Source organism: Lithobates pipiens, unplaced genomic scaffold, assembly GCF_037356315.1.
Source record: "Lithobates pipiens isolate NorthernLeopardFrog02 unplaced genomic scaffold, aLitPip1_a1.2 Scaffold_28, whole genome shotgun sequence".
Classification (NCBI taxonomy): Eukaryota; Metazoa; Chordata; class Amphibia; order Anura; family Ranidae; genus Lithobates; species Lithobates pipiens.
This window is the reverse complement of record NW_027507789.1, coordinates 169,499,860-169,525,533: the sequence shown is the minus strand read 5'-3', so window position 1 is coordinate 169,525,533 and position 25,674 is coordinate 169,499,860. Positions and strand designations below refer to the sequence as shown.

General features: G+C 41.4%; 1 protein-coding gene across 1 annotated transcript in view; it reads left to right on the top strand.

The window, feature by feature from the left end:
• Positions 1 to 22,880, top strand: part of LOC143935775 (keratin, type I cytoskeletal 19-like) — a 33,360-nt gene extending 10,480 nt beyond the window's left edge. Inside the window, exons 3-7 of the mRNA XM_077459883.1 lie at positions 4,724 to 4,880; positions 13,455 to 13,616; positions 14,669 to 14,794; positions 20,107 to 20,324; positions 22,563 to 22,880. Of these exons, the coding sequence (XP_077316009.1) occupies positions 4,724 to 4,880; positions 13,455 to 13,616; positions 14,669 to 14,794; positions 20,107 to 20,324; positions 22,563 to 22,578 (679 nt within the window). The 3' untranslated portion in view covers positions 22,579 to 22,880. The remainder of the gene's footprint in view (positions 1 to 4,723; positions 4,881 to 13,454; positions 13,617 to 14,668; positions 14,795 to 20,106; positions 20,325 to 22,562) is intronic.
• Positions 22,881 to 25,674: the final 2,794 nt, after the last annotated feature.

The following is a 25,674-nucleotide window of genomic DNA, read 5'->3' as shown; positions in this document are numbered from 1 at the left end:
CACAATCCTCAAAGGTGCTGCACCCCAGTGCCACATATCCGTGCCCATCAGTGTCATCTACCAGTGTCCAGCAGTGCCGCCCATCAGTGCCCAGCAGTGCCACCTATCAGAGCCACCTACCAGTGCCACCTATCAGTGCCCATCAGTCCCATCTATCAGTGGTACCTATCAGTGCCCATCCGTGCCACCCATCCATGCCACCCATCCGTGCCCATCTTTGCCCATCAGTGCCGCCTTATCTGTGCCCATCGGTGCCGCCTTATCTGTGATTATTAGTGCCACCTTAACTATGCCTATCAGTGCCCACCAGTGCAGCCTATCAGTGCCCACCAATGCAGCCTATCAGTGCCCACCAATGCAGCCCATCAGTGCCCACCAGTGCAGCCTATCAGTGCCACTTAATCAGCGCACTTCAATGAAGGAGAAAAATGACCCGTTTGCAAAATTTTATAACAAACTATTAAAATATGATTTATTTATTTTTTTTTGCATCTTTTTTTGTTTGTTTAGCAAAAAATAAAACTCAGAGCTGTAACTAAATACCACCAAAAGAAAGCTCTATTTGTGGGAAAAAAATTATAAAAATTTCATTTGTGTACAGTGTTGTATGCCCACGCAATTGTCATTCAAAGTGCATCAGCGCTGAAAGCTGAAAATTGGTCTGGGACTGAGGGGGGTTTAAGTGCCCAGTAAGCAAGTGGTTAAACAAGCATCTTTCACATGACAGGTACATACTATAATTTCTCAAGTGTGAAATAATCCGTGCAAATGAGCAAAAATAAAGTGCAAAGTAACACCGTAACGTGCAATCTAGCAATAAGTGCAAAAATAGCAGAAATATGTTCAAAAATAAACAATCTGTGCAAAATAGCAATAATTAAAATCAAAGTGCAACAATAAATGTGCAGCAATGTTTTGTGCAAAAATTGCAAGAATCTGTGCAGATAAAAAACAATCTGTGTAAATAGATAAATAGCACCTAATGAATGAATGAATAATTTGTATAGCTCACAACGCGAACTGAATCGCCTCAAGGCGCTGTGATGAGCTGTGTTGTCAAGCTTCTTAGAAGAGGAAGGTCTTGAGTTTTTTCTTGAAGACCTGGTGGTTTTCTTCCAAGCGGACGTTGGTTGGTAGAGCGTTCCATTGCTGTGGTCCTTGTAAAGTGCTGAAAATAACAAAAAATTGCAGTAAAAAAATCTGTGGTATCCAAAATAGTCCATATATGTGCACAAACCCTGTAAAAAAACGGTCTAAAAAAAATATAAATTGTAAAAAATAGTAGGTGCGAAAAGTTAGTGAAAAAACAAGTTCCCATACACTGTGCAATGCAATCAAATCGTGCCGATTCCTTTCACAATGCAATCTAGTTCATCAGCTGCACAAGTGACCTGACCAGTGACCCCATCCAGCACACTCTCTAGTGCAATAGTGGGTAGTGTTTGCCCCAGCCTCTCACCTCAAATAAAAGAAACAGACAGCCTTACAGATAATTACAACGGCCAATCCAGTCTCAGGCTCCCCCTGCTCCTATGGGTCTCTGTCCTCCACTGAAAAACAGTCCAGGTCCTCCAAACACTCGGCCAAGGAATTTTAAACAGAGAAAAGGAGGGACTTCATAGTGTAGTATTAAGGACAAACGGCTTAATAAAGAGTAGAAAACTTACAATTAAGAAGATAAAATACAGCGATACTGCAAGCTGTTACCGATCCCAGCTAAGATCGGTAACGAACGTCACCCAAATCACTGCCCCGATGCGTTGCGTCACTGTTCACGTGACTTTATCAAAGGTTAGTTTATATATCTAAATGGGCCATTGACATGCATTACAGTTGAACATAGGAATGTGTCTTTGCAAAATTAAACTAAATGAAATCCTTTCTTGTTTTTGCTTGGGGATAGAGTGCAGAGGGATTAGAAGTCTTCTCAGTTTTTGGGTGCAGGGTGATAAGGTGTAGACACCTCCCAAATTTTGCTACTTTCTCCTTCAAATTTATTCACGTCCTGTCACATAGCCAAAGAGGAAGTGAGGGTAAAACCCTACCAATGTCTTTCCTTGGGGACACACAGGTCTATCTAAATAGTTTCCCCATTAGGTAAATTGTACTCTAGCATTTTGCTGTGTACACCCCAGATTAGTAAGTACCACTTCAGCCCCGGAAAGGATTTACCCCCTTCCTGACCGAGCCCTTTTTTGCGATATGGCACTACTTCGCTTTAACCCTTTGAGGACCAAGGGACATATTTGTCCCATGTTTTTAAATGCCTGTATCATCTGATTAAGAACTTAAAATACTTTTTTTTTTTGGTTTGAGTGAAAATATTAGTTCTTATCAACAAATACATCTTGCCAGTTATTTCATAAAATGGCTTAGTTACAGCAACTGAAGTGTAAGAACTTAAAAAAAAAAAAATTGATGGTAATCTTAGCCCTTGTACACACGGTCGGAGAATCTGTCGGAATGAGTCTTATCGGACCGTGTCGTCAGATAATCCGACTGTGTGTGGTATGCATCGGACTGATTCCGTGCGAATCTCCGTCTGACCCAATTTTCCAACATGTTGGAAATATTTCCCGACCAACTGGGCCGGACAGACCTAATCCGATCATGTGTAGAGCATTTTCATCGGACCAAGTGCCACGCATGCTCAGATCAAATTCCTACATCAAAGCTATTGGCTACTAGCCTGAATGTAGTCCCATCGTAACGAAATTACGTCATCACGTTCTGAAAGATCGGATTTTTCGCCAACTTGGCCTGACCGTGTGTATGCAACAGTTTCGGACACAATCCGTCGGACTAAAACCGAAGGGCAAAATCCGACGGATTTGGTTGGCAAAATCTCCGACCGTGCGTACAGGGGCTTATGGTCCTCAAAGGGTTAACTGACAATTACATGGTCGTGCAAGGTTGTACCCAAACAAAATTTATGTTATTTTTTTCCCCCACAAATAGAGATGTCTTTTGGTGGTATTTGATCACCTGTGCGTTTTTTTATTTTTTGTGCTATAAAGAAAGAAAGAGCGACAATTTTGAAAAAAAAGCAATATTTTTTACTTTTTGCTATAATAAATAACCCAAAAAACACATTTCTTCCTCAGTTTAGGCCAATATGTATTTTTCTACATATTTTTGGTATAAAAAAAAAAAAAAATCGCAATAAGCATATATTGTTTGCACAAAATTTATATCATCTTCAAATGGGGATAGATTTATGGCATTTTTATATTATTCTTTTTTTATTAGCAATGGCAGTGATCTGCCATTGTGGCAGACAGATCAGACACTTTTGACACTATTTTGGGACCATTGACACTCATACAGCGATCAGTGCTATAAAAATGCACTGATTACTGTGTAAATGTCACTGGCAGGGAAGGGGTTAAACACCAGGGGGCGATCAAGGGGTTAAGTGTGTTCCCTCAGTGTGTTCTAACTGTAGGGGGGTGGGCTCACTAGAACATGACAGAGATCACTGCTCCCGATCACTGGGGGGCAATAGATCCCTCTCATGTTGCTAGGCAGAACAGGGAAATGCCTTGTTTGCATCTCGCCGTTCTGCCTCTCTGCACCACAATCACAGGCCACCCGTCCGCGGCACACATTGGTCCCACGCCCGCTAGCCGCCGATGATGGAGTGACATATGGGTACGTTGTTTTGTGCACCTGTGCCATTCTGCTGACGTATATCTGCGTGAGCCGGTCGGCAAGTGGTTGATAAACCCCAAAATACCTAATAAGTTGGGGTGTACACAACAAAGTGGTAGAGTACAATTTGCGCTTAGCTGTGCGTCTCTACTGGTGGCGCACGGCTTTCGTAAATCAGCCCCTATGTGTCATATAACTACATTACATTTTATCATCAAGAGCAGTGGTGGTTAACTTACTAGAAACAGGGGGCCTCAACTGTAGCCCCTAAGATCCCTTGAGGGCTGCACATAATATATTTTGTTCTGCATAGGATTGTCAAAGACTGATGACACAATTATGAATATGGTAAGAGATTAGTGACATGCTACAGATATAGTTGAAGGCCTTGGCGGTACCCTGCAGGAGACTGAGTGACTGTGAATATGTTACATGAGACTTCTAGAATCGTTGCAAATCAGTGCTTCCACTACTAGCAACTGGGACTCGATGGCCTCACCATAGGTATGTAAGTACCTCACATAAGTACCAAAGGACCACATGTGGCACTCAGGTCACAGGTTGGGCACCAGGAATCTAGAGCAGTGTTTCTCAACTCCAGTCCTCGAGGCACCCCAACAGGTCATGTTTTCAGGATTTCCCTCAAATGAAACAACTGTGGTAATTACTAAGGCAGTGGAACTGATCATATCACCTGTGCAAAATAATGGAAAGCCTGAAAACATGACCTGTTGGGGCGCATTGCGGACTGGAGTTGAGAAACACTGATCTAGAGCCTCTGCAGGAATGCCTCTGCCTGGGTTGTATCTTTTAAAAAAAAGATAGCAGGGTACTATAAACTGATTTTAGAAGTAATTATTGTTACTTTTACAATGTATTGCAGTGCATGAGCTGGGGGACTACTACTGAACTGTTTCTTTATTATGATGCTTTGGCTTCCATTTTAGAAATTAAAACCGATATGGCACAGTGTCCAAAAAATTGAGCATAGATAAATTGTAGCCGCTGAAGGAAGAAAAGATCATTTTAGAACTATATTGTAGCATTTGTAACCGGATAAATTTTCCCCTAGGTTTGAGAATGAGCAAGCTCTCCGTTTCATAACAGAAAAAGACACCATTGAGCTGCGTAAAGCTATAGATCAGTTCACTCTTGCCAGGGCTGAGCTTGAAGCACAGATAGAGAATCTGAATGAGGAACTGGCTTACCTCAAGAGGAACCATGCTGAAGTAAGTGGAGATAAAAGAAGCACGTGAAGTAAATAAAACTAACATGCCTACTCACCTATAATGCAATGCCTGCAAGCCCAAATGATCATGTGACAGCTAATTAATCAGTTCTTGTGTTTGCTCTGAGCAGAGAGCGTTGACTGTCAGTCGTAATTTTGTGCCTTGCCCCTCCAGCACTCACTGGAGTGCCCAGCAGGAGAGGGGGCAGGATCGACTGGCTCAGGCTCACAGTGGTGCGCTGGAAGGCTAAATCAGCTGCTGGCCAGGCATCTAGGTGGAACATCCAGAGACTGCAGTAGATCTTTGACATCGGTAAACAGCAGGCTTTAGCCCACTGTTGGCTAATTCTGGGACACAGGATTGCAAAAGTAAGTGTACTCCGGCAATCCACACAAAAACCATAACCAAACAAGCTTTGGTTATTCTTCTCTTCAAGCAAGTGGTACATTGGTTTATTAGGCAGTTAATATTAATAGCATTTGGCTCAAGGTTAGATTGAAAATTGCTTATTTGTCTACAGGATTAACAAACTAGGTTGTATGAAAGCTGAATCTGTTAATGTAGACCATCTAATGTACAGTTTACTTCAGTGATCAACTTAGTAAATCCATACATAGGTACACTGCACAATGAATATACAGTATCTCACAAAAGTCATATATCTTTTCATGTGATAACACTGAAGAAATGACACTTTGCTACAATGTAAAGTAGTGAGTGTACAGCTTGTATAACAGTGTAAATTTCCCGCCCCCTCAAAATAACTCAACACACAGCCATTAATGTCTAAACTGCTGGCAACAAAAGTAAGTACACCCCTAAGTGAAAATGTCCAAATTGAGCCCAAAGTGTCAATATTTTTTGCGGCCACCATTATTTTCCAGCACTGCCTTAACACTCTTAACCCTTGCGCTTCTCCACCTTCCGTTTGATGATGCCCCCACAGATGCTCAATAGGGTTTAGGTCTGGAAACATGCTTGGCCAGTCCATCACCTTTACCCTCAGCTTCTTTAGCAAGGCAGTGGTGGTCTTGGAGGTGTGTTTGGGGTCGCTATCATGTTGGAATACTGCCCTGCAGCCCAGTCTCTGAAGAGAGGGGATCATGCTCTGCTTCAGTATATCACAGTACATGTTGGCATTCATGGTTCCCTCAATGATCTGTAGTTTCCCAGTGCCGGCAGCACTCATGCAGCCCCAGACCATGACACTCCCTCCACCATGCTTGACTGTAGGCAAGACACACTTGTCTTTGTACTCCTCACCTGGTTGGTGCCACACACGCTTGACACCATCTGAACCAAATAAGTTTATCTTGGCCTGATGAGACCACAGGATATGGTTCAAGTAATCCATGTCCTTAATCTGCTTGTCTTCAGCAAACTGTTTGCGGGCTTTCTTGTGCAACATCTTTAGAAGAGGCTTCCTTCAGGGACGACAGCCGTGCCAACCAATTTGATGCAGTGTGCGGCATATGGTCTGAGCACTGACAGGATGACCCCCCACCCCTTCAACCTCTGCAGCAATGCTGGCAGCACTCATATGTCTATTTCCCAAAGACAACCTCTGGATATGACACTGAGCATGTGCACTCAACGTCTTTTATCGACCATATTGAGGCCTGTTCTGTTAAACCGCTGTATGGTTTTGGCTACTGTGCTGCAGCTTAGTTTCAGGGTCTTGGCAATCTTCTTATAGCGTAGGCCATCTTTATGTAAAGCAACAATTCTTTTTATCAGATCCTCAGAGAGTTCTTTGCCATGAGATGCCATGTTGAATTTCCAGTGACCAGTATGAGAAAGTGAGAGTGAGAATACCAAACTTAACATGCCTGCTCCCCATTCACACCTGAGATCTTGTAACACTGACGAGCCACATTACACCGCAGAGGGAAAATGGCTAATTGGGCCCAATTTTGGACATTTTCACTTAGAGGTGTACTCACTTTTGATGCCAGCTACAAGCGGTGCATTCACTAATTTACATTGTAGCAAAGTGTCATTTTTTCAGTGTTGTCACATGAAAAGATATAATAAAATATCTACAAAATGAGAGGGGTGTACTCACTTTTTTGAGATACTGTTTATGTTAGCACGGCCCCATTTCGCTGGCAACAATGCCCATATTGGCCAAGGACCCCTCCCATCATCCTCCTGCTCAGGAATGAGATAGTGTACACACACCAGTAACGTGGAGATGTTATTATCTTCAGTAACTCATATTTTTCAGGCCCAATGCCCATCTCAAGGGATGGGAAGGGTCCACATGTTCAGCCTTTTAACATTTTTACTGTAGCATAAGCATAATGATCAGTTATTGGTCAGCACGCCCTTCACCTCCACCCTTTCTGTCCCAAAATCAATAATTTTGCACAGTTCAAGTCTAACATTAACATAGGATGAACACCCTACTCTTCCATTGTGTCCTTACTGTAGGTCCCCATAGGTGGGTTTTCCAACGAGGCCTGTTCCAGGTATATTCCGAAAGGGTTCTATACCTAAGGCTTTTTGTGGCTCTAGATTATACAGGACTAAACTAGCCCCATCCACAAAACCCACCCTGGTAAAGGTTTCCTTAAAAGGGGTACTTACTCCTGCCCACATATTCTTATAGGGATGGAGAGAGAGTATCTCTATTTAATAATACCCCATATCATCAATATCAAAGTCTGAAAAAAAATTCTCTTGAAGTTTAAATTGAAGGTTAATACTTACCTCACCTGCTGTCCTTGCCATATGCTGCTTCTTCGATCAACGGAAATCATTGGCTGACATCTTTGCAGGAATCAACACTTCTGGGATCTGATTTCTTATCTTAACCAGGGGGATTTAATAAAGAGAAATACATAGCTTAAGCATGGTACTGTGGCAGCTGGCACGCCTAGCCTTCAATGTCTTATAAATGAAAGACACCTGCATTCATTATCGGAATGTATTTTTGTCCAAATTTCTGGGATTTTCCTGTTTGTTTTAACAAAACGTTAATGAACGCGCAAAATTCGGAAATCCAAAAGATCCAAAATAAAAGAATGCTTTATTTTGGTATCCATTATATTTTTGTATCGTTGCAACAACAGTTCGATATATAGAGAGATATAAGATTCGACATGATGGTGACAATTGCGATCTGTGTGAGCAAACATTTACGGTCAAATGTTCCACCCATAGGCTAGAGTAGAATTCTAATGTTGTTTGACTAGTAATAATAATTCTAATTATTACTAGTCAAACAACATTAGAATTCTACTATAGCTTGTGGACGGAGCATTCGACCGCAAATGTACCATTGCGGCATCGTACAGTTTAGCTGCTTCATAAAATCTTCTTACAGCTTCCAACAGACACCATAAGCCCTCAATTGACAGATTCAACCTTAATTCATTTGGATTTTCGTATAAATGCATTTTTAAATGAAACAAAATAAATGAAAACTAATTTTGGGACTAACAAAATAAATGTATTTTTCGTATGAAACCGAAATTCCGAAACAAAATATTTCAGTGTGCACATGTCTAATAAAGGAAGCTAATAAAGAGACTTTTTTGGACAAAAAACAGGTTGAGGAAAGTTGAAATTAGCTTTTGTAACCACCAGGGGCCATTTTCGACCCTCTTTATACCTTTAAGGGAAGTAAAGGCACAATTGTTACTGTATGCATGGATGTAGTATATTGTACATCAATGTGTATTTCCTAAGGCATACCTTTCATTTTGCATGAGCTGCATCAGCACCAACAAAAAAAATTGCACATGCTGTATTTTCATGGTGTAGCACATGGTACAGCACCCCATAGGTACCATTGTACCATTGCAAAAACTAAATTACTTTCGCCTTCTCCTTTGACTTTAATGCATTTTGCCAAATAAAGGGCATTTTGCTGAAATTTCTAACATTCTCCCAAATTAAAACTCTCTATTTTGCTCATTCTTAGTTATGAACTTATAATTGCATAGTGTCTCAGATAGCCTCTTAGTCAGTATAATCTGTTAGTAGGGCATAGCCCATTCTGACAACTTTACTGACATCACTAAATTACACAAAGTTGAATACACTGTATTAAAGTTTAATACATGATTGTCAGTCATCTCTGTATTTACTGAAATTCCAGTAGGTATTTTAAAAGGAGTGGTAACTAAATATGAGACAATGTAATGGCATTTGTATTGTCAGCTCCTGAATTATTAGCACCAGTTTCCATAAAATATGTAATATTTGTAAAGAGTTAGTCATTGGGTCTGCCAGAGAATCCTCTGATAACCTGGCAAAACCTTTTTGGTATTGGCCAGAAGGACAGGTGTGACTGACAAGATGTATACACTTTTTGTTATGTCAAGAAAAGATAAAACGTAAGAAAAAAAAATCATCACATCTCTTCATTATATAGCCCATGTTTTATCACTTTCAAAATATTGCAAGTACAGAAAAATACCTACTTATCTGCCAGAAATCCAGTGTGCTCCTAACTTCCTGTCTGGACTGACAACACAGTGCCCTTGCTGCACTGAAATCCCAGCCAGTGTTGTCAGCATTGCCTCTCAGTCCCATTTCATGTACATACATAGATTTCTCACCACTGGAAAATAAAAGAAAAAAGTAAATTGGCATATACTCTAGACCAGGGGTCTCCAAACTTTTTAATCAAATTGTAATCAAAGGGCTAGTTTACTGTCCTTCAGACATTTTTGGGGGTGGCCAGTGTAAGTAGAAAATGTACTGGCCTCAATGAGAGTAAACAATGCTTGGATACATCATCGGGAATAATGCCCCAAGGGCCAGATTAAGAAAAACAAAGGACTGCATCTGGCTCCTGGGCTGCAGTTTGGAGACCACTGATCTAGAGCATCCTTTCTCAACCAGGGATCTGTGGAACCTTGGGGATCCTCCTGAGGTTGCCAAGGATTCCTTGAGGAGAGAGCATTGGTAGGTTGATCTCCAATCTACACAGATGTACACCAGTGCCGCCAATGTAATTTTCACAGTCAGTAAAATATTATCTGTTAAATGTCTACAATTTTCACTATAGACTGCTATTGCTAACTTACTGATTGTAGACATAAAAAAAAAACCCACTAAGGGTTCTGTGAGACCTGATAACTTTTTTAAGGGTTGCTCCCTAGTAAAAAGGTTGAGTTAAAGGCTGCTCTAGAGGCAGGTTTTAGGGTACATTTTTTTGAACCTATGCCTTAAGAATTTCTACATGTAGCGTACCCCATGTAGGAGCTGCTGGTGAACTGGGATCCCTCACCTTGCACAGCTAAGCACACCAAATTTCCACAGGCATGCTTGAGTCAGTAAACCGCCTAGTACTTTGTTTTTCTGTTTTATTGAGGGATTTAAACTTGGATGGGGATGGGAGTATTATGGGATGCCCATTTGGCTTCAGAAAAACTCTTCAGGGACAACATTCAACATCCTATATACAGCTATACACGGTCTCTATGTACACTGCTCTGCTGCCTCCAGCACTTGCTTGCAAAAATAGACTCAGCTGGGACACTTTAAGTGGATCTGGAAAAGCACTCAGCCAGATCAAAGCAAGAGCCTTCACAGGCAAGGACCCCGGACCCCTTTGGTTGTGTAGCAAAGTCCAGTGTCCAGATTACATCACTGTGGCTACTGATCCCAGCACCACCTCTTCAGGCACTGCCAGCCCACTTGGTTGCAGCTGCCCCTTTTGCTAGCCCTCCTGGCTACTTCTCCTCAGTCCTCCCAGTCTGCACACTCACCAGCACACCCGGCTGACTAACCCTGGAGAACTTCTGACCATGCTGACTCTCTCCCACTGTCCTCATACTTGCTCCTGTGCATCCAGGAAGGATATCCTTCATGTGATAGAGCCTCAGGCCCAAGGTCACCCCACCAGACTAGGGGGCACCCTCAAGGGCCTCTGATGGTTTCTTCAGCACTCTTTCTCCATCTTCCACTTGACTGCCCCTGCTGGTATGACCCAGGAGTATTTATGAGGTGCCCGTACCCTGCCAGCCCATTTTCCTGGGGATTGACTGTGTCCCTGCTCAATACTCCAAGCAGCTAATCCTAGACTCCACCCTCTACTTCTGGAATCTTCTTCAAGGTTCCAGAGAACAGGGGGTGTTACCAGAGGTGCTGCTTGAAGAGTCATCCAGCCTCCCTGAGTCACTCAGCCCTGACCTAGATTCAACCCAGGTTTGGCTGCCAGCCAAGCCAAATTTACCTACTCTAATAACTATATACACTAGCTCACTAGTAAACATATACATATAGTAAAAATATATAAAGGTGCATACAAAACTAGTGCTAAAGATATAATTAACTAATTAGCTGCACGTGGCGCTGTTACCTGTGTGCCTTTCAGTCAACACTCCCTAATCTTCTAGAAAATCATATCCCACATCATACAAAATGTGATAAATAATAAACACTTAGGTAAATACCCAAATTTACATTTAGATTAAGTATACAGTGACATAAATGAGCAAACGTGAATATAGTCCATCCGCCAAATACTAAAAAAAATCTAGAATGTATAAAAAAATATATTATCCAAAAAAAAAAAAAAAATGAATAAGTCTGATATGACGAAACATGTCGGGGGCGTGGCTATCTGGTGAACATTGAGCTGACATACACGGAGCTGGGAAGGAGGTACAGGACTAAGTGAACTGAATCATCTGATCTGAAGGCGCCTTTTTCGAACGGACCTGCTGTGTGGGACCAGGCGGGACGCACGAGGAGGGGTGAGATTAAGTGATCCAGTACCGTATCTAATAAGTCCGCTGTGACCACCAATGCCCCGACGTATTCAGAATGCTGTTGTGGAGTGGATTTGTGAAGCAAGTTTCTTTATCCTTTTGAAGTGATTTTACCCTTTTAAGTTCATGTGAGTGCATAAAGAGTGCGATTTTTTACATTAAAGAGTGATTGCAGTATTACACTATTGGGGTCTCCCTCTGTGATTTATCTTTGAGGTATTCATATATACACATTGAAGTACGCAATTGGAGAAGATAAAATCGGATGTGCTGATATCTGAATTACATCTTGAGAGATCTGTTGCAAGCCCTTTTGCCTCACACGAGAGTGTAAGGCTTAGCATTTGGTGAGTTTTTTCACGAAGGGGGGTCATTAAGCACGGATGGTGTGGTGAAGGAGTCACGTGTATAAGGAGATTTAAACACTGGAGACTATCTCACGCTTCTATAAAAAGACTCTTTATTATTTGGATATTATATATAATTTTTTTTTTTTTTTTTTTTTTTTTTTGGATAATATATTTTTTTATACATTCTAGATTTTTTTTAGTATTTGGCAGATGGACTATATTCACGTTTGCTCATTTATGTCACTGTATACTTAATCTAAATGTAAATTTGGGTATTTACCTAAGTGTTTATTATTTATCACATTTTGTATGATGTGGGATATGATTTTCTAGAAGATTAGGGAGTGTTGACTGAAAGGCACACAGGTAACAGCGCCACGTGCAGCTAATTAGTTAATTATATCTTTAGCACTAGTTTTGTATGCACCTTTATATATTTTGATAGTTTGTAACAAGTGGCAGCTAAGGTGTAGAATTCGTGTCATTTAAGCGCTGTGGTGATACACTAGGTAAAGGGTTCGGTGTGTGTGTATCTTTAATAATATATAGTAAAAATAACCAAGACATTATCCTGCATTGTGGCCCTATAATGATCATGAATTGTAAACTCTCTCAAGCAGGGCCCTCCCAACCCTCTTATCTTGACATTTTTCAATTGTACTGCCTCCTTTGATTTTATATTTAAATCCATTATAATAATATTTTTAATGTATGCAGATGTGGGTTTGGCTTGCCCATCTGTTTTTAATTCTAGTCTGGCATTGTCTAGTGGACAATAACTAAAGGAAAGCACCAAAAAAGTTATCTAAAGGCAAATTCCTTTTGGTCACTTGTGTTCTTTATTTTACAGATAAAATCACCCATAGAAAGGGCCTACAAATACAGAATAAACACTGTATATTACTCACATAAAATACATAAACAATGCAAACAATATCTACTCTCTAAATCAGTCAATGTGCCATGCACAGGCAAGTTTAACCTGTCAAATTTTTAATATTTATAGATTTATTTTTTATAGATAGAGCAGAACTTAGTTAGAATCTCTTTCAGCTTTTTATTGTTGTCTGTGTCCCCGTTTGGGAGATTTTTTCTTTTGAGATTTACCATCCTTCAACTGGTACTCAATTCATTTGGCATAAATTCCCCACTATATGTTCCCCCAGGCCAGGGGAACTTTGGTAAGCGATTATTCTGTGAGCATGGATGTCTCCACCACACAGAAAAATATCTTACTCCTACAATTACTTCTGTAGAAGGACATTCATGTACCAGCCATAGGCACCCTTTTTTCCTGATTAAAGGAATATTTCCTCAAATCAAAAAAACCTCTGTTGCATTACTAGGAGGGAAGGAATGGAGCCAAAATACTGTATATTTTTTGAAGTTGGAGTGAGGCTGTATACGTTAATGTGGGTTCTGGGTGGTGGGTTCTGCATAGCCTCATTGGTATCCATTAATAAGCTATTCTGATTTATATATTTAACCCTATGCAGGAGATAAGTGAACTTCATAAGCAATCATCTGGTACCATTGATGTTGAAGTGGATGTTGCTCCAACTGTAAACCTTGGCAAAGCCATGGAGGATATGCGAGATCAGTATGAGAAGATGATTGGAAAACAGCGTATTGAAGTAGCATCCTGGTTTGATAAAAAGGTGAGAAAGTCATTACCAATAAATATTAAAAGTAACAAATAGAGACAATTTATAATTATGGTATTAACAAATTATTAGTGGCACGCATAGTTTCTTTATGCCCCTGCACTGCAGAATACTACAATGTACATGTCATGTGTTGCACTGTGCCGTGTTGGGAAAAAATGGCCCATGTCTGATTTTGGTTGCTTTGTGGTAAATTGGCAGCCAATTAAAAATGAACATGCTGCCCTAACCTTAATGCATGTTATTGCAGGGCCCTACATGCATTAATGCTCATTCATTAATGCAGCGCTGAAGTGTCAATGAGCTCTTAAGGAACTCAATAGTATACAGAAAATATACATACATATTGCGAGGGACCGCCTGGCACCCAACCTGGGAGCCTTCAAGTACATGTTCTCTAAATTTCAAGTTTCAAGTTGACAGAGACCATCATGGCTTCCTTGATTGCTAAATGTGGTAATGCCATCTTGCATTATATAACAGGACATCTTGCTGAATTCTTGTAGCCCCCCTCAAATGCCAGGGCCCATAGTCAGTAGACAAGAGGCTACCCTGCTGTCCCCTCCAAAAGCCCCTGTCCTGATTGGGTCTGGCACACATAGTTATTGATACAAAAAAAAACAGAAGTGATACAAAAGGCATAGTAAATATCTAAAAAAAAGAAAATACTTTCATAAAAAAGTGAAGAATTCTAGAGGTACTTCATATACCTACAGTACAGCATGCGTTTAATGGCAAAGCATCAGCCAAATAAGACTCCTGAACATTTAAGCGATGTCTGTGAGTTCTATGGACTACATGGACTTGCTGTGTAGATGATATATTTCTAGATTCAGTATTAAAATGCCATCTGGATCCTAGAGGAAGTAGGATAAGGATGCGTACAATAAATCAGCAAGAGGAACAGACTGAATAGATTAGAAGGTGTGCCTTTGAGCAAACACAAGAAGTGTCAATGTAATAAATAAAAGATCTTGCAAGCTACCAATTTAATAGATTATAGGTCTCAGTTGTTGGATACCAATATCATTATTTTTTAATTGCAGGTGGAAGAATGGAATGAGGAGGTGCACATCAACACCACTGAACTAGAGAAGTGCAAGAAGGAATTAACAGAGATCAAGCAAACCGTGCAAGAACTGGAAATAGAACGCCAGTCTGAACTTAGCAAGGTCATTAATCTTAAGCCATAATGTAGCATACACAGTCTTGTCTGCATTGTTAAAATATATTGGTCTGGAGAATTACCTTTACATTCTATTCTATGTCCCAGGTACCATGGTGACATCAATAGGCTATTCAGTCTTCTTTCATCAAAGTTCCCCAAAAAAGTACATTTTAGTCCACCAATTAGTTTCAGGTTGACAGGGTTTTTTCTGTTTCTAATGGAGAAATTTCTAATGGAGAAATTTCACATCACTAGCATGGGAGAAAATGGAAATCTCCCCAATTCAGACATTGACTACAATAAAAAAACGGCGTGAACTTCTAATGCCCTGTACACATGACCACACTTTCCGGCAGAATAGGTCTGATGGAATTTTTTTGTCCGACATTCTAATCGTGTGTGGGCTTCATCAGACTTTTTTCTTCAAAAATTCAGATAGACCTAGAAATAGAACATGCTTTAAATCTTTCTGACGGAATCAATTTCTATGGGGAAAACCGTTTGTTTGTATGCTGGTCTGATGGATCAAATATGATGCAAGGGCAGCTATTGGCTACTGGCTATCGAACCTCCCTTTCTAATCCCATTGTACGTCATTGCATTAGAAACAAACAGACTTTGGTGTGATTGTGTGGGGGTAAGTCCGTTCGGTCAGAACTCCGTCGCAAAGACCTTCGGAGTTTATTCTGATGGAAAGTACTGTAAATTCTCTTTGACATAGACAGTGAGTTAACATCGTGAGCTTCAAAAAGATTGGATTTCAAGAGGAACTTCCTGGTACAGGATGGTTTCATTTTTTTTTTCTAAAATATCAAACAAAATGAAATGATTTCAGAATTCAATTTTTCACTTTAAGTTTTATCCATCATAGTATTTGTTTAAGCAATGTCATTATTCTGTCACTGTTCTGTCTGTTGAGTCATAACTAATGACACAAACTGACAATTATATTGACTTATCTATAAATTCAAAATGTCCACACCCATCTTAGCTCCATATTATACTAGGATTCAGAGATAAAAAAAAAAGTTGACACATGGTTAATTGGTAGAAGGTGTTTCCATTACATGAAGGCTTTTCAAAGATACCCTGTTGCTATGTTTAAAATATTTGTATACATTCCTGTCTTGTAGGCAGCAAGTGAATACTTCACGCTCTCGTAGAGATCCTAGTGTCACTGTTATCCTACATTTCTGGGTGTGGCCCCAACTGATAGCTGTGGTTCCTCCCACCAGCCAATACATACACTATGGGAGGAACCACAGCCAGGAGCGGGAGCTATATGATACACCCATGATGGGTAGCACCCATGCCTGGATCAAGCAACTAACTTCCCTGCCACTGAACAGGCTGGCATTCTTCCTATTTATTAGGCATAGGGTTGCTTTAACTGGTTCCCATCCGGCCCATGGCAAGATGATGCTGGCGGGAACCTCTTGTCCTTTTGGGTGGATGTCATATAAAATCCTTCCGGATCGCGGGCCACGCGATCTGTCACCGGCTGCATCCACCGAGCACAGCCGATGACTGATCACTGTACCAGCCCACTGCCGGTACCATGTGACCACTGTAACCAACAACAGCAGGTCATATGACAGTTGTAAACAACGGATGGCTTCCTTTCAAGCCATCCATTGTATGCAATTGTGTTGCTAGCTGTGATTGGTCAGTGTGATCACATGGTATAGACTGGGCTAATCTGTACCATGTGTTTAGCTCTGGATAATCACAGCTAATCACAACAAAACCCACTGAATAAATCAATTTCATTCGGTAAGACTCATGGAAAAAAACTCAATGAAATTCATTCAAATATGTAAAAAAATATATACTGATCACTTCCTCAGAGTAGTACAATGTTACTATAATAACATTATATTGTTCTGGTCAAAGTGTGTTAAAAAAAATATTTGTTAAAAATACATTACAAAAAATGAATAAAAAAATATTTTTATCTGTACTGTCCTGACATTTATGGGCCTCAAGAAATGAGACCATCAGTACATCAGGATTTATACATTTTCAGATCTACTCCATAGTTTGTGGACTTTGCTACAGACTTAATAATATACACTGATTTGGGTTATTTTCACCAAAGAATTGTAGCAGAATACATTTTGGCCTAAATTCATGAAGAAAGATTATCTATTTGCAACATTTTATAACAGAAACAAAGAAAAACTTAAAAAAAAAAAAAAGCTCTATTTGTGTGAACAGAATGATACAAATTTAGTTTGGGTACAGTGTTACATGACCACGCAATTGTCATTTTTCAGTGTGGCAGTGCTGAAAGCTGAAAATTTGCCTGGGCAGGAAGGGGTAAACGTGCCCGGTATTGAAGTGGTTAAATGATAACTTTTCTTCCAGAACATATTAGATATTTTATTATATCTAGCAAACAACTTTGCAAATAGAACCTTGTAACTCTCTAATTTCAGTGCTGCTATTAGAGATCCAGGCTAGTTTAAAGCAAAGCTCCAGCCGCCCACCAAAAAAAAAAAAGTCAGCAGCTACAAATACTGTAGCTGCTGATTTTTCTAATATTAAGACACTTACCTGTGCAGGGATCCCACAATGTAGGCACCACAGCTGATTTTTCAATCAGCTCTTGGGTATTGCCCCTGCCATTTCTTGTAAGGGAAACCTTGCAACTTCACAGCCGGTTCCCTACTGCGCATATGTGTAGCGCTCTGTACTTTCTGAATGGCACGACAATGGTGGAAGGAGGAGGGGAACGAACTTTCGGGGTCACCCGGAAGTGGGTACGGGTTACTGTCAAAAACAGTAGCTGATCCCCCCCCCCCGAAAGGTAGTGGGGGGGAGGTAGCAAACAAGTGGAGCTTCTCTTTTTGGGTGGAGCTCTGCTTTAAACATTGTTTTGTTGATATGCAGCTTGTCTACAGTCTGCACTGTGTCTGTGGTAAGAAGAGCAATGTAGGTATTGTTTTCATGCATCTGTTTACCATCTTTGCTGCCAGGAGCCATGAAAGATCATGTATGCTGTAATATACTCAAGTAAACACTTATGCCTTTAACTTTACAGTATGTAGCATTACCTTAGTCTCTATAGGCTAGTAGAGGACCCTCAGAGGTTAGGTAAGCTGAGATTACACCTCAAGGTAAAGTCTTTGACTTATAGTAGGGGCCATTCACTTTAAAGCCACTATGCACCCAGGGAGAGAGGGCTAGGGCACAGGACACAGAGAGAAAACAATGAACTCCAGTAAGTCATACTCACAGCCTTCAAAGTTAAAAGGAGCCAGACTGATATCCAGTGATTCTTGAACTCTCAACTGTGAAGGAGATGCAGCACAGACTTCCTGGGCATTACACAAGACTCCCTGTAAGGTCCAAGTTAAATTTCAGCTTCCTAGGCAACTCCAGCTTAAGTTCCTCCCTGGTGCTCCTTCCCAGGTTTGACTCCACTTTTTCTAGGTAAGCAAGGCACTACGGGCCCAGGCCCCAGACTCGGTCCTTGTCTCATGAACACATGGGTACCCTCCCTTTGAGCCTTGCAACACATGTCCTTCACCAGGAAGGAACTCAGGGATAAGAGGGATCTCACAAGGTCACCCCAAATATTTATATCATCCCCCAGCATGCGAAACTCACAATAAGCATCCTAGTGGTTTGTCAGGGAGACATATAGAAATATTCTATGTAACCCAGCCTTTCTGAATCTTTTGAACTATTGCCAGAGATTAGGGATGAGCCTAACAAGGGGACCCCCAGATCTCGGCCCCCCCTGTGTGAAATTGTAACGGGGTACAAATGTACCCCTACCATTTCACAGTGGGCTTGGGACAAGTCCTTTATTAAAAAAATAAAAAAATAACACTGTCCCATGGAGTCATATTCTTCTCTCGCTCCGACTGACCGAAAAAGAAAAAAAGCCACATGCTGCCTACGATCTGCCTTCATGGGAGGCAACCGCCGTAATAACCGGCCTCTCAGATGACAGCTCTTTTATAACTGAGGGCAGGGCCACACCATTACGTTGCCGGGTGATCCCGTCCTCCTCTGACGCACAGGGACATCCCTATGGCTTCCCTGTAGTGTCAGAGGGGGTGGGGTCACTCAGTTACATAACCGGGTTTCGGAGCGAGAGAAGAGGACTTCGTTAGATAGTTTTATTTTGTAATTTTTTTAATAAAGGATTTGTCCTAAGCCATGTCTTGTGTTTTTTTTTTTACCATTTTCAAACATTTTTTGTGAAATAGTAGGGGTACATTTGTACCCCATTACCATTTCACACAGGGGAGCGGGATCTGGGGGTCCCTTTGTTAAAGGGGGCTTCCAGATTCCGATAAGCCCCCCGCACACCCCCACAAGCGCAGGGCAAGGGTTGTGGGGATAAGGCCCTTCTCCCCATCAACATGGGGACAAGGTGCTTTATGGGGACTACCATGTTGAGGGCATGTGGCCTGGTACGGTTCAGGAGGGTGGCGCCCTCTCATCCCTCCCTCTTTTCCTGCGGCCTGCCAGGTTGTGTGCTTGGATAAGGGTCTGGTATGGATTTTTGGGCGGACCCCACACCATTTTTTTTAAATTTTGTCGCGGGGTTCCCCTTAAAATCCATACCAGACCTGAAGGTCCTGGTATGAAATTTGGGGGGACCCCCACGCATTTTTTTTAATTATGGTTTGGGGTTCCCCTGTGGGGGAATCCCATGCCGTTTTTATCAATGAACTTTTATGTGTATTTCCGGGACCGGCAATTCATTATAGCCGCGAGTACTTTTAAATTACCTTTTTTCCTTTAGAAATGTAATTTTGCTCTTGGACTGTTCTAAACACAGGACACATTCTCCACTTTACAGGCAAACTATAGACACCCCCCAGGTACAAAATTGAAAGGAATATTTCACTTTTATTGTTTCACTTTAAGCATTATTAAAATCACTGCTCCCGAGAAAACATCAGTTTTTTTAACTTTTTTTGCATTGATACATGTACCCTGGGGCAGGATCCAGGTCCCCAAACACTTTTTAAGACAATAACTTGCATATAAGCCTTTAAAATTAGCACTTTTGATTTTTCATGTTTGTGTCCCATAGACTTTAACGGTGTTCGGACAAATTTTTTACCTGTTCGCATGTTCTGGTGCGAACTGAACTGGGGGGTGTTCGGCTCATCCCTACCAGAGATGTTCCCTAACAGCAGGCAAAGTCATATCCATTTTACATCCCTTCCCTTACAGTCCAAGTGTGTCATATAGCCATTCTAGTTTTAAAATAGATCTGAAATGCATGAAGGCACACAATATTATTATTTTCATGGGTTAATAATCTATTGTTTTTTTATTGTTGTGTTGCAGAAAAATGCTGCAGATGCAACTTTGGACAATGTGAATGCTCAATATGCCACGCAGCTCACAGAAGCACAAGAAAATGTTACCTATGTTGAATCTATGCTTCAACAAACACGAGGAGATGTCAATCATCAGATCTCGGAATTCACTCTTCTCCTGAGTTTAAAGACACGTCTTGAAGCTGAGATCGCAACTTACCGTAGCCTCCTAGATGGGGGAACTAGGTTGGTAATGGCACAGTGAATATTTTAAAAAATCCCTGAAATAATAAGTTTACCAAAAACAGATTTTTCAGTTACTGTAGGCAGCAATGGCTTGGTTCACTCAGCTTCTTGTCCGATAAAGAGTTCTGTTCCAGATCTACTTATGTTGATCCAAGAGAGTTTTTACAGACATCGTTACAATTTTTTTAGAGACTATAAAGGAGTTTTGTGAGCTTTTTAGAAAGAGTGAGGAGAGATTAGAACCTTTCATAGGCCTTTATTACCCACTTGCCGACCGCAATACGTATAGATACGTTGCAGTTTGCAAGTGGTTTACCAAGCTATCAGCCATAACCCCAGTATTTTTTTCAGTTGATGGAAGGCTTTCTAATGAAAGCAGTCAGAATTATCCACTGGATCACTTTCAGAAATGGCGGCAGGGGAAGCCCCCCCTGGCCACTCAAACACTCAATAGTGTTTCTCTGGCTTACTGTTTTTATCAGCATTTCACGGGAATCGACCTGTCGGTGCATCCACCTGGTCAAAGAGATGAACAGAGATCAGATCATCTCTGATCACTTCTATGGTCTTGAAGGACCATAGTGATGTCATGACGTCACTTCTGGTCTAGGGAGGAAGTAAACAAATGTTTTTTTTTCAAAGTAAAAGATCAACTTTTTTTGGGACTTTTGCTTTTGCTTTTAAAGGTAAAGGGGGTTTAGGGTCGTTTTGACCCCAAATCTCTCCATAAAGCGGAACTGTCATATTTATTTCTATTACTAGGGATGTTTACATTCCTTGTAATAGGAATAAAATTGATCAAAAAAATAATTAAAGGGACAGTGTAAAAATAAAAATTAAAATAAATAAGCAAAAAAATAAATGTCAAAAATGTAAAGCACCCCCATCTCTCCGTGCTCACTCGCAGAAGAGAGCGCATACGTTGGTTGTGCACGCATATGTCAACATTTTTTGCACCAAACATGAGGTATCACCACGAACGTTAGAGCGAGAGCAATAATTCTGGTGCTAGACTCTAACCAGATAACCTTAAAACATTGGCTATGGAAAGTACCATCCCACGAGCGTATCACAGTGCCGGAGCAGCGAGACCCGGAAGTCACTCCAGGATCCGTGGCAGCGGCGAAGAGGAAGACAGAGGACCGCTTCGGGGGCTTCGTTCTCAGGTAAGTTATTCATAATGAGCTAGTATGCTATGCATACTAGCTCATTATGCCTTTGCCTTACAGGGTGTGTTTTTTTTGTTTGTTTTTTGCCTTTACTTCCTCTTTAAGTAGACGTCTCCTCTCTATGATTCTCGGTGTTTATTGTGATCAGGCCAGAAAGTGAGTAGAAGCCCAAAATGTAATAGTTGTTATCAATGCAAGAATAGAGAGAGTGCTTTTCATTGGGGACACCTGTCGTGAGAGAATTTTACATTAATTTGGGGAATATTTAGATTTATATTTCCTGTAGTGACTCTGTGGCATGAAGTAAAGGTTCTAATCCTTACACTCTCTATGAAAAAAAAAGGTTTGGCTGGAGTTCTACATTAAAGAGAACTTTTCCCTTACTGGCTCTTCTATAATAATAAATAAAAAAAATAAAAAAACACACCCACTATACCTACTTTTCATGCACTCTTTTGCTGTTCATATGCTCTATCAAGCCTTTAATAATAAATACCCAAGATGTAATACACGGGTCCGGGCAGCCAATTTCAAGACCCGAAAAACATCACCTGATGTGTAAAAGCCTTTTAAAATAAAAATAACCTTTTGTAAATTTTGACATGATCAAATGCAGACTTTACACAGGGCTAAGATTACAGTCCAACAGAACAACAGGACAGTGCATAGAAGATATGAGGGGTTTGGGGGTCTCACCAGAGCACTTTTCCCAGAGTCTCTTTATTGTCAAATACTGTAGGTTCTATGGAAATAAAAAAACTTCCAAGTTCAAAAGGGTAAAAAGGGCCATTAAAAGATATTATGTCACTTAAATATTAGATGATCAAGTATTAACAATATAACTACCTCTTTCATGTGTCGGAGCCAATGGTAAGAGCCATGACATAAGGCTTGAAAGGATGAGGGGATTGTTCAGCATAGCACGAGAACGTCAACCTTGAACCATAGATTTCTAATATCATTGTCTATGGGAAAATAGAGGATTAAAGACAGGTGTGAATGACAGTGTCCTGACTTGTTTCCAAGTCTGCACTATACATAATCAACATGAGCCTTTTGTATTTTACAGCTTAATACCCAAATGAAGACATACTGAAAAGTTAATGGAAGGAAAACAAACGCTACGGCATACGCAAATAAACTTACCCTACGTGGCTGGACTTTTGTATTCTTACGACATTTATATATGACAAAATGCTTTATGAAACTGTATAAACACTGTAACAACAGACAAGGAGTATTTGGCAGAGCCAACCCCTGCTGCCAAACCACTGCATTGGCAGCAGAGATATGTTTTAAAGAACACTGTTATCAATGTGATGATCATGTAGAAGTTAGTACTAGTATTCTTTATCCCCAAATAAATTATTTTCTCTTGTGAAATCAATTAGCCTTTATACTTTATGTATTTGTTTTAATTTTCTGTGTACTTTATATCCTGTGGCAAGTCCTAACTGCTACCCCTCTTCCCTGTCTACACAGAGGGAGTTTTTGCTATGAAGCTTTTTTTGTTGTGTGAGTTTAAATTGTAGTTCATGGCAGTGGTTCCCAGTGTGTGGTATGTGTACCTCCGGGGTAACATCAGAATAATTCAGGCGTTAATTCCAAATATCAATTAAAAGTCACTTTTCTCATCTATAAATGTTTAGAGTCAATTCACCTAAAACTGACAATTCGATGATTTGTAGATGCTAGACTTTAAAGTGATTGTAAACGATCACCTTGTAAAAAATCCCATTCAGTTTAAAATAGAAATGAAAGGCAAACCATTTGTATATAGATATAAAAAAAACAATAAAGGGGCGCATGCGCGAGGTCTAGCATGGCGGACGTGTCTTGCTAAGGCTCCGCACTCCCCGCCGCCGCTTCGGGACCTTACCGCTGAACCAGGCTCGCAATCCTCAACCCACTGCATCGTGCCTCACCCCCGCCAGCCCTGGCATCCTGTGGAATGGTGCTGACGGGCCATAGAGGGAAGAATAAACCCAAACCCATCAAGGAAGCCCTCGCCCGCGCCTCGTCTAAAATGGCGGCGAAGGCCCTCGCTGCTCAGCAGGTGTCCTCCGCTCCCAGCCGAGAAACTTCGGACAGTGATGAAGACCGGGAGGTGAGCACACACAACCCCTCAGAAGCACCCCCGCTACCGTCCGGAATGATACCCAGTGATTTCCTTCAACACATGGAGACCATGCTGCAGAAGGCCCTGAACGCCACATCGGAGCAAATTACAGACCGGCTCTCCAGAGAGATACGCGACATAGGCCAACGCACTGCGGCCTTAGAATCCAGGGTAGACGACATCGAATTTGCCTTGCAGGAACAAGCCCAGGAACAAATAGCTCTCCGAGAAGAAAATGTCACCCTCCTCTCACGCTGGGAGGATGCTGAGAATCGCTCCCGCAGAGCCAATTTGAGGGTAAGGGGCATACCTGAAACAGTAGATGATGTCCAGTCCTTTGTGACGGCCATGTTCCAAGAACTAGCCCCGGGCATACCCATTGAACGCTTAGAATTTGATAGGGTTCATAGAGCCCTCACTCGACGGCAGGCAGACGGTCCACCTAGGGACATTATTGTTCGGCTACATTTTTTTCGCACAAAAGAACAGCTTCTCAATGCTGCCCGCAACAAAGATTCCCTACAATTCCAAGGGCACATGTATCAATTGTTTTCAGACTTGGCTCCCCTCACTATTGCCAAACGCCGAGCCATGAAACCTCAAATACAGATTCTGCTCCACCATCAACTGAAATACACCTGGAGATTCCCGTTCGCTATTCAGTTCTCCTATCAAGGTCAGCAGCACACCTGTTCATCCCCGGAGTCCTTACAGCGTCTCCTGGAAGGCCTCCATCTTTCTCACCCGGACCCGCCCACTGAGACGAATCTGCCTCGTACACCGGCTCGTTCGGCGGCTCACCCTTATCCGACCACACCGCATCGCAACTTACCAGGTCCTGTATCAGTTCGTAAGGGAACCCCTGCCAGGCTGTCGGATGGTATAGCCTCCACTCCTAAATCTCGCCCTCCACGCTGAACTGGCTAATCAGGTGCCCCTGATCTTTCTCATGCTACTTTTCTAAAAGTTTTTTTTTTTTTTTTTTCCATTTCCCCTTGTGAGATCTTTTAGGATTTGGACAACTGTGCGGAAGATGACAACTGACCTCTGTACCGGAGGCCATCTTCCACCGAATCCTACTTGTGGGCTGTTCCGTATGTAATTTCTTTTTTCTTCCATTGATTTTTCTCAGTATCTTTTTTTCCCAGATTTTTTTGATGCAGGTAGCCCCTGATTTGTAATGAGGCGCTGAAACTTTGAACTTGCTTCATGGTCGCCTGTTATAACTTGGTAAATGTTTCTGTGTGTTTTTTTCTTTTTTTTTTTAAGTCTACATGATTTACCTTCAATTAGTACGGAATGATGACAGTTTTCTTACTGACCTCCCATATGCAACCCTGTCCCTCCCTATCCCCCATCTCCTCCCCTTTTCCCTTGTTCCTTTCCTTAGATTTTACCTCCTCTCCCCCACTTCTACCCTGATTTACCCTCCTCCCTATCCTTACCTACCCCACCCTTATCCTCCCTATTGCTTGAAAACCTTTGTGATATGGTCTTGTAAAGGTATAATTCTTTAACCTGAATATATCCCTAGCGCTCCCTGTGATACCGTTATCTGGGCTAGGTCCTTATGTTTTATCATTGTTTCCTTTGTATTAGTTTGTTCTTATTTCAATATCTGCTTGGTTCAGCTAATTGTTTTGTTCACGCATTTTTGTCACCCTTGCGGCGGCGGAGAGCGGTCACTGCTCCCCCCCTATTTAATGCACTCTCTCCCGGGCAACATGTTTGGGGCCCCGGGGTTTGGGCATTACCTTGCCGAGCAAACCGCCTTGGTATTCGACGGCTTTTGCCTTTTTAAGGTTTGCCCTGCAGACAAGTTTTTTTCTTTCTTCTCCTTTTTTCCCCCTTCTATCTCTTCTATCTCCTTTCTTTTATTTCCTTTCGGTCGGTCGACTCCTACACCCTATACACTATCCTATGATATCTCACACCCTATCTGCAAATGGCCCCCCTGAACATATTATCATTAAACGTTAAGGGTCTTAACATCCCTAACAAACGGGTTAAGGCTTTCCGAAATTTCCACTCCCTGAACGCTGGGATAGTAGCCCTCCAAGAA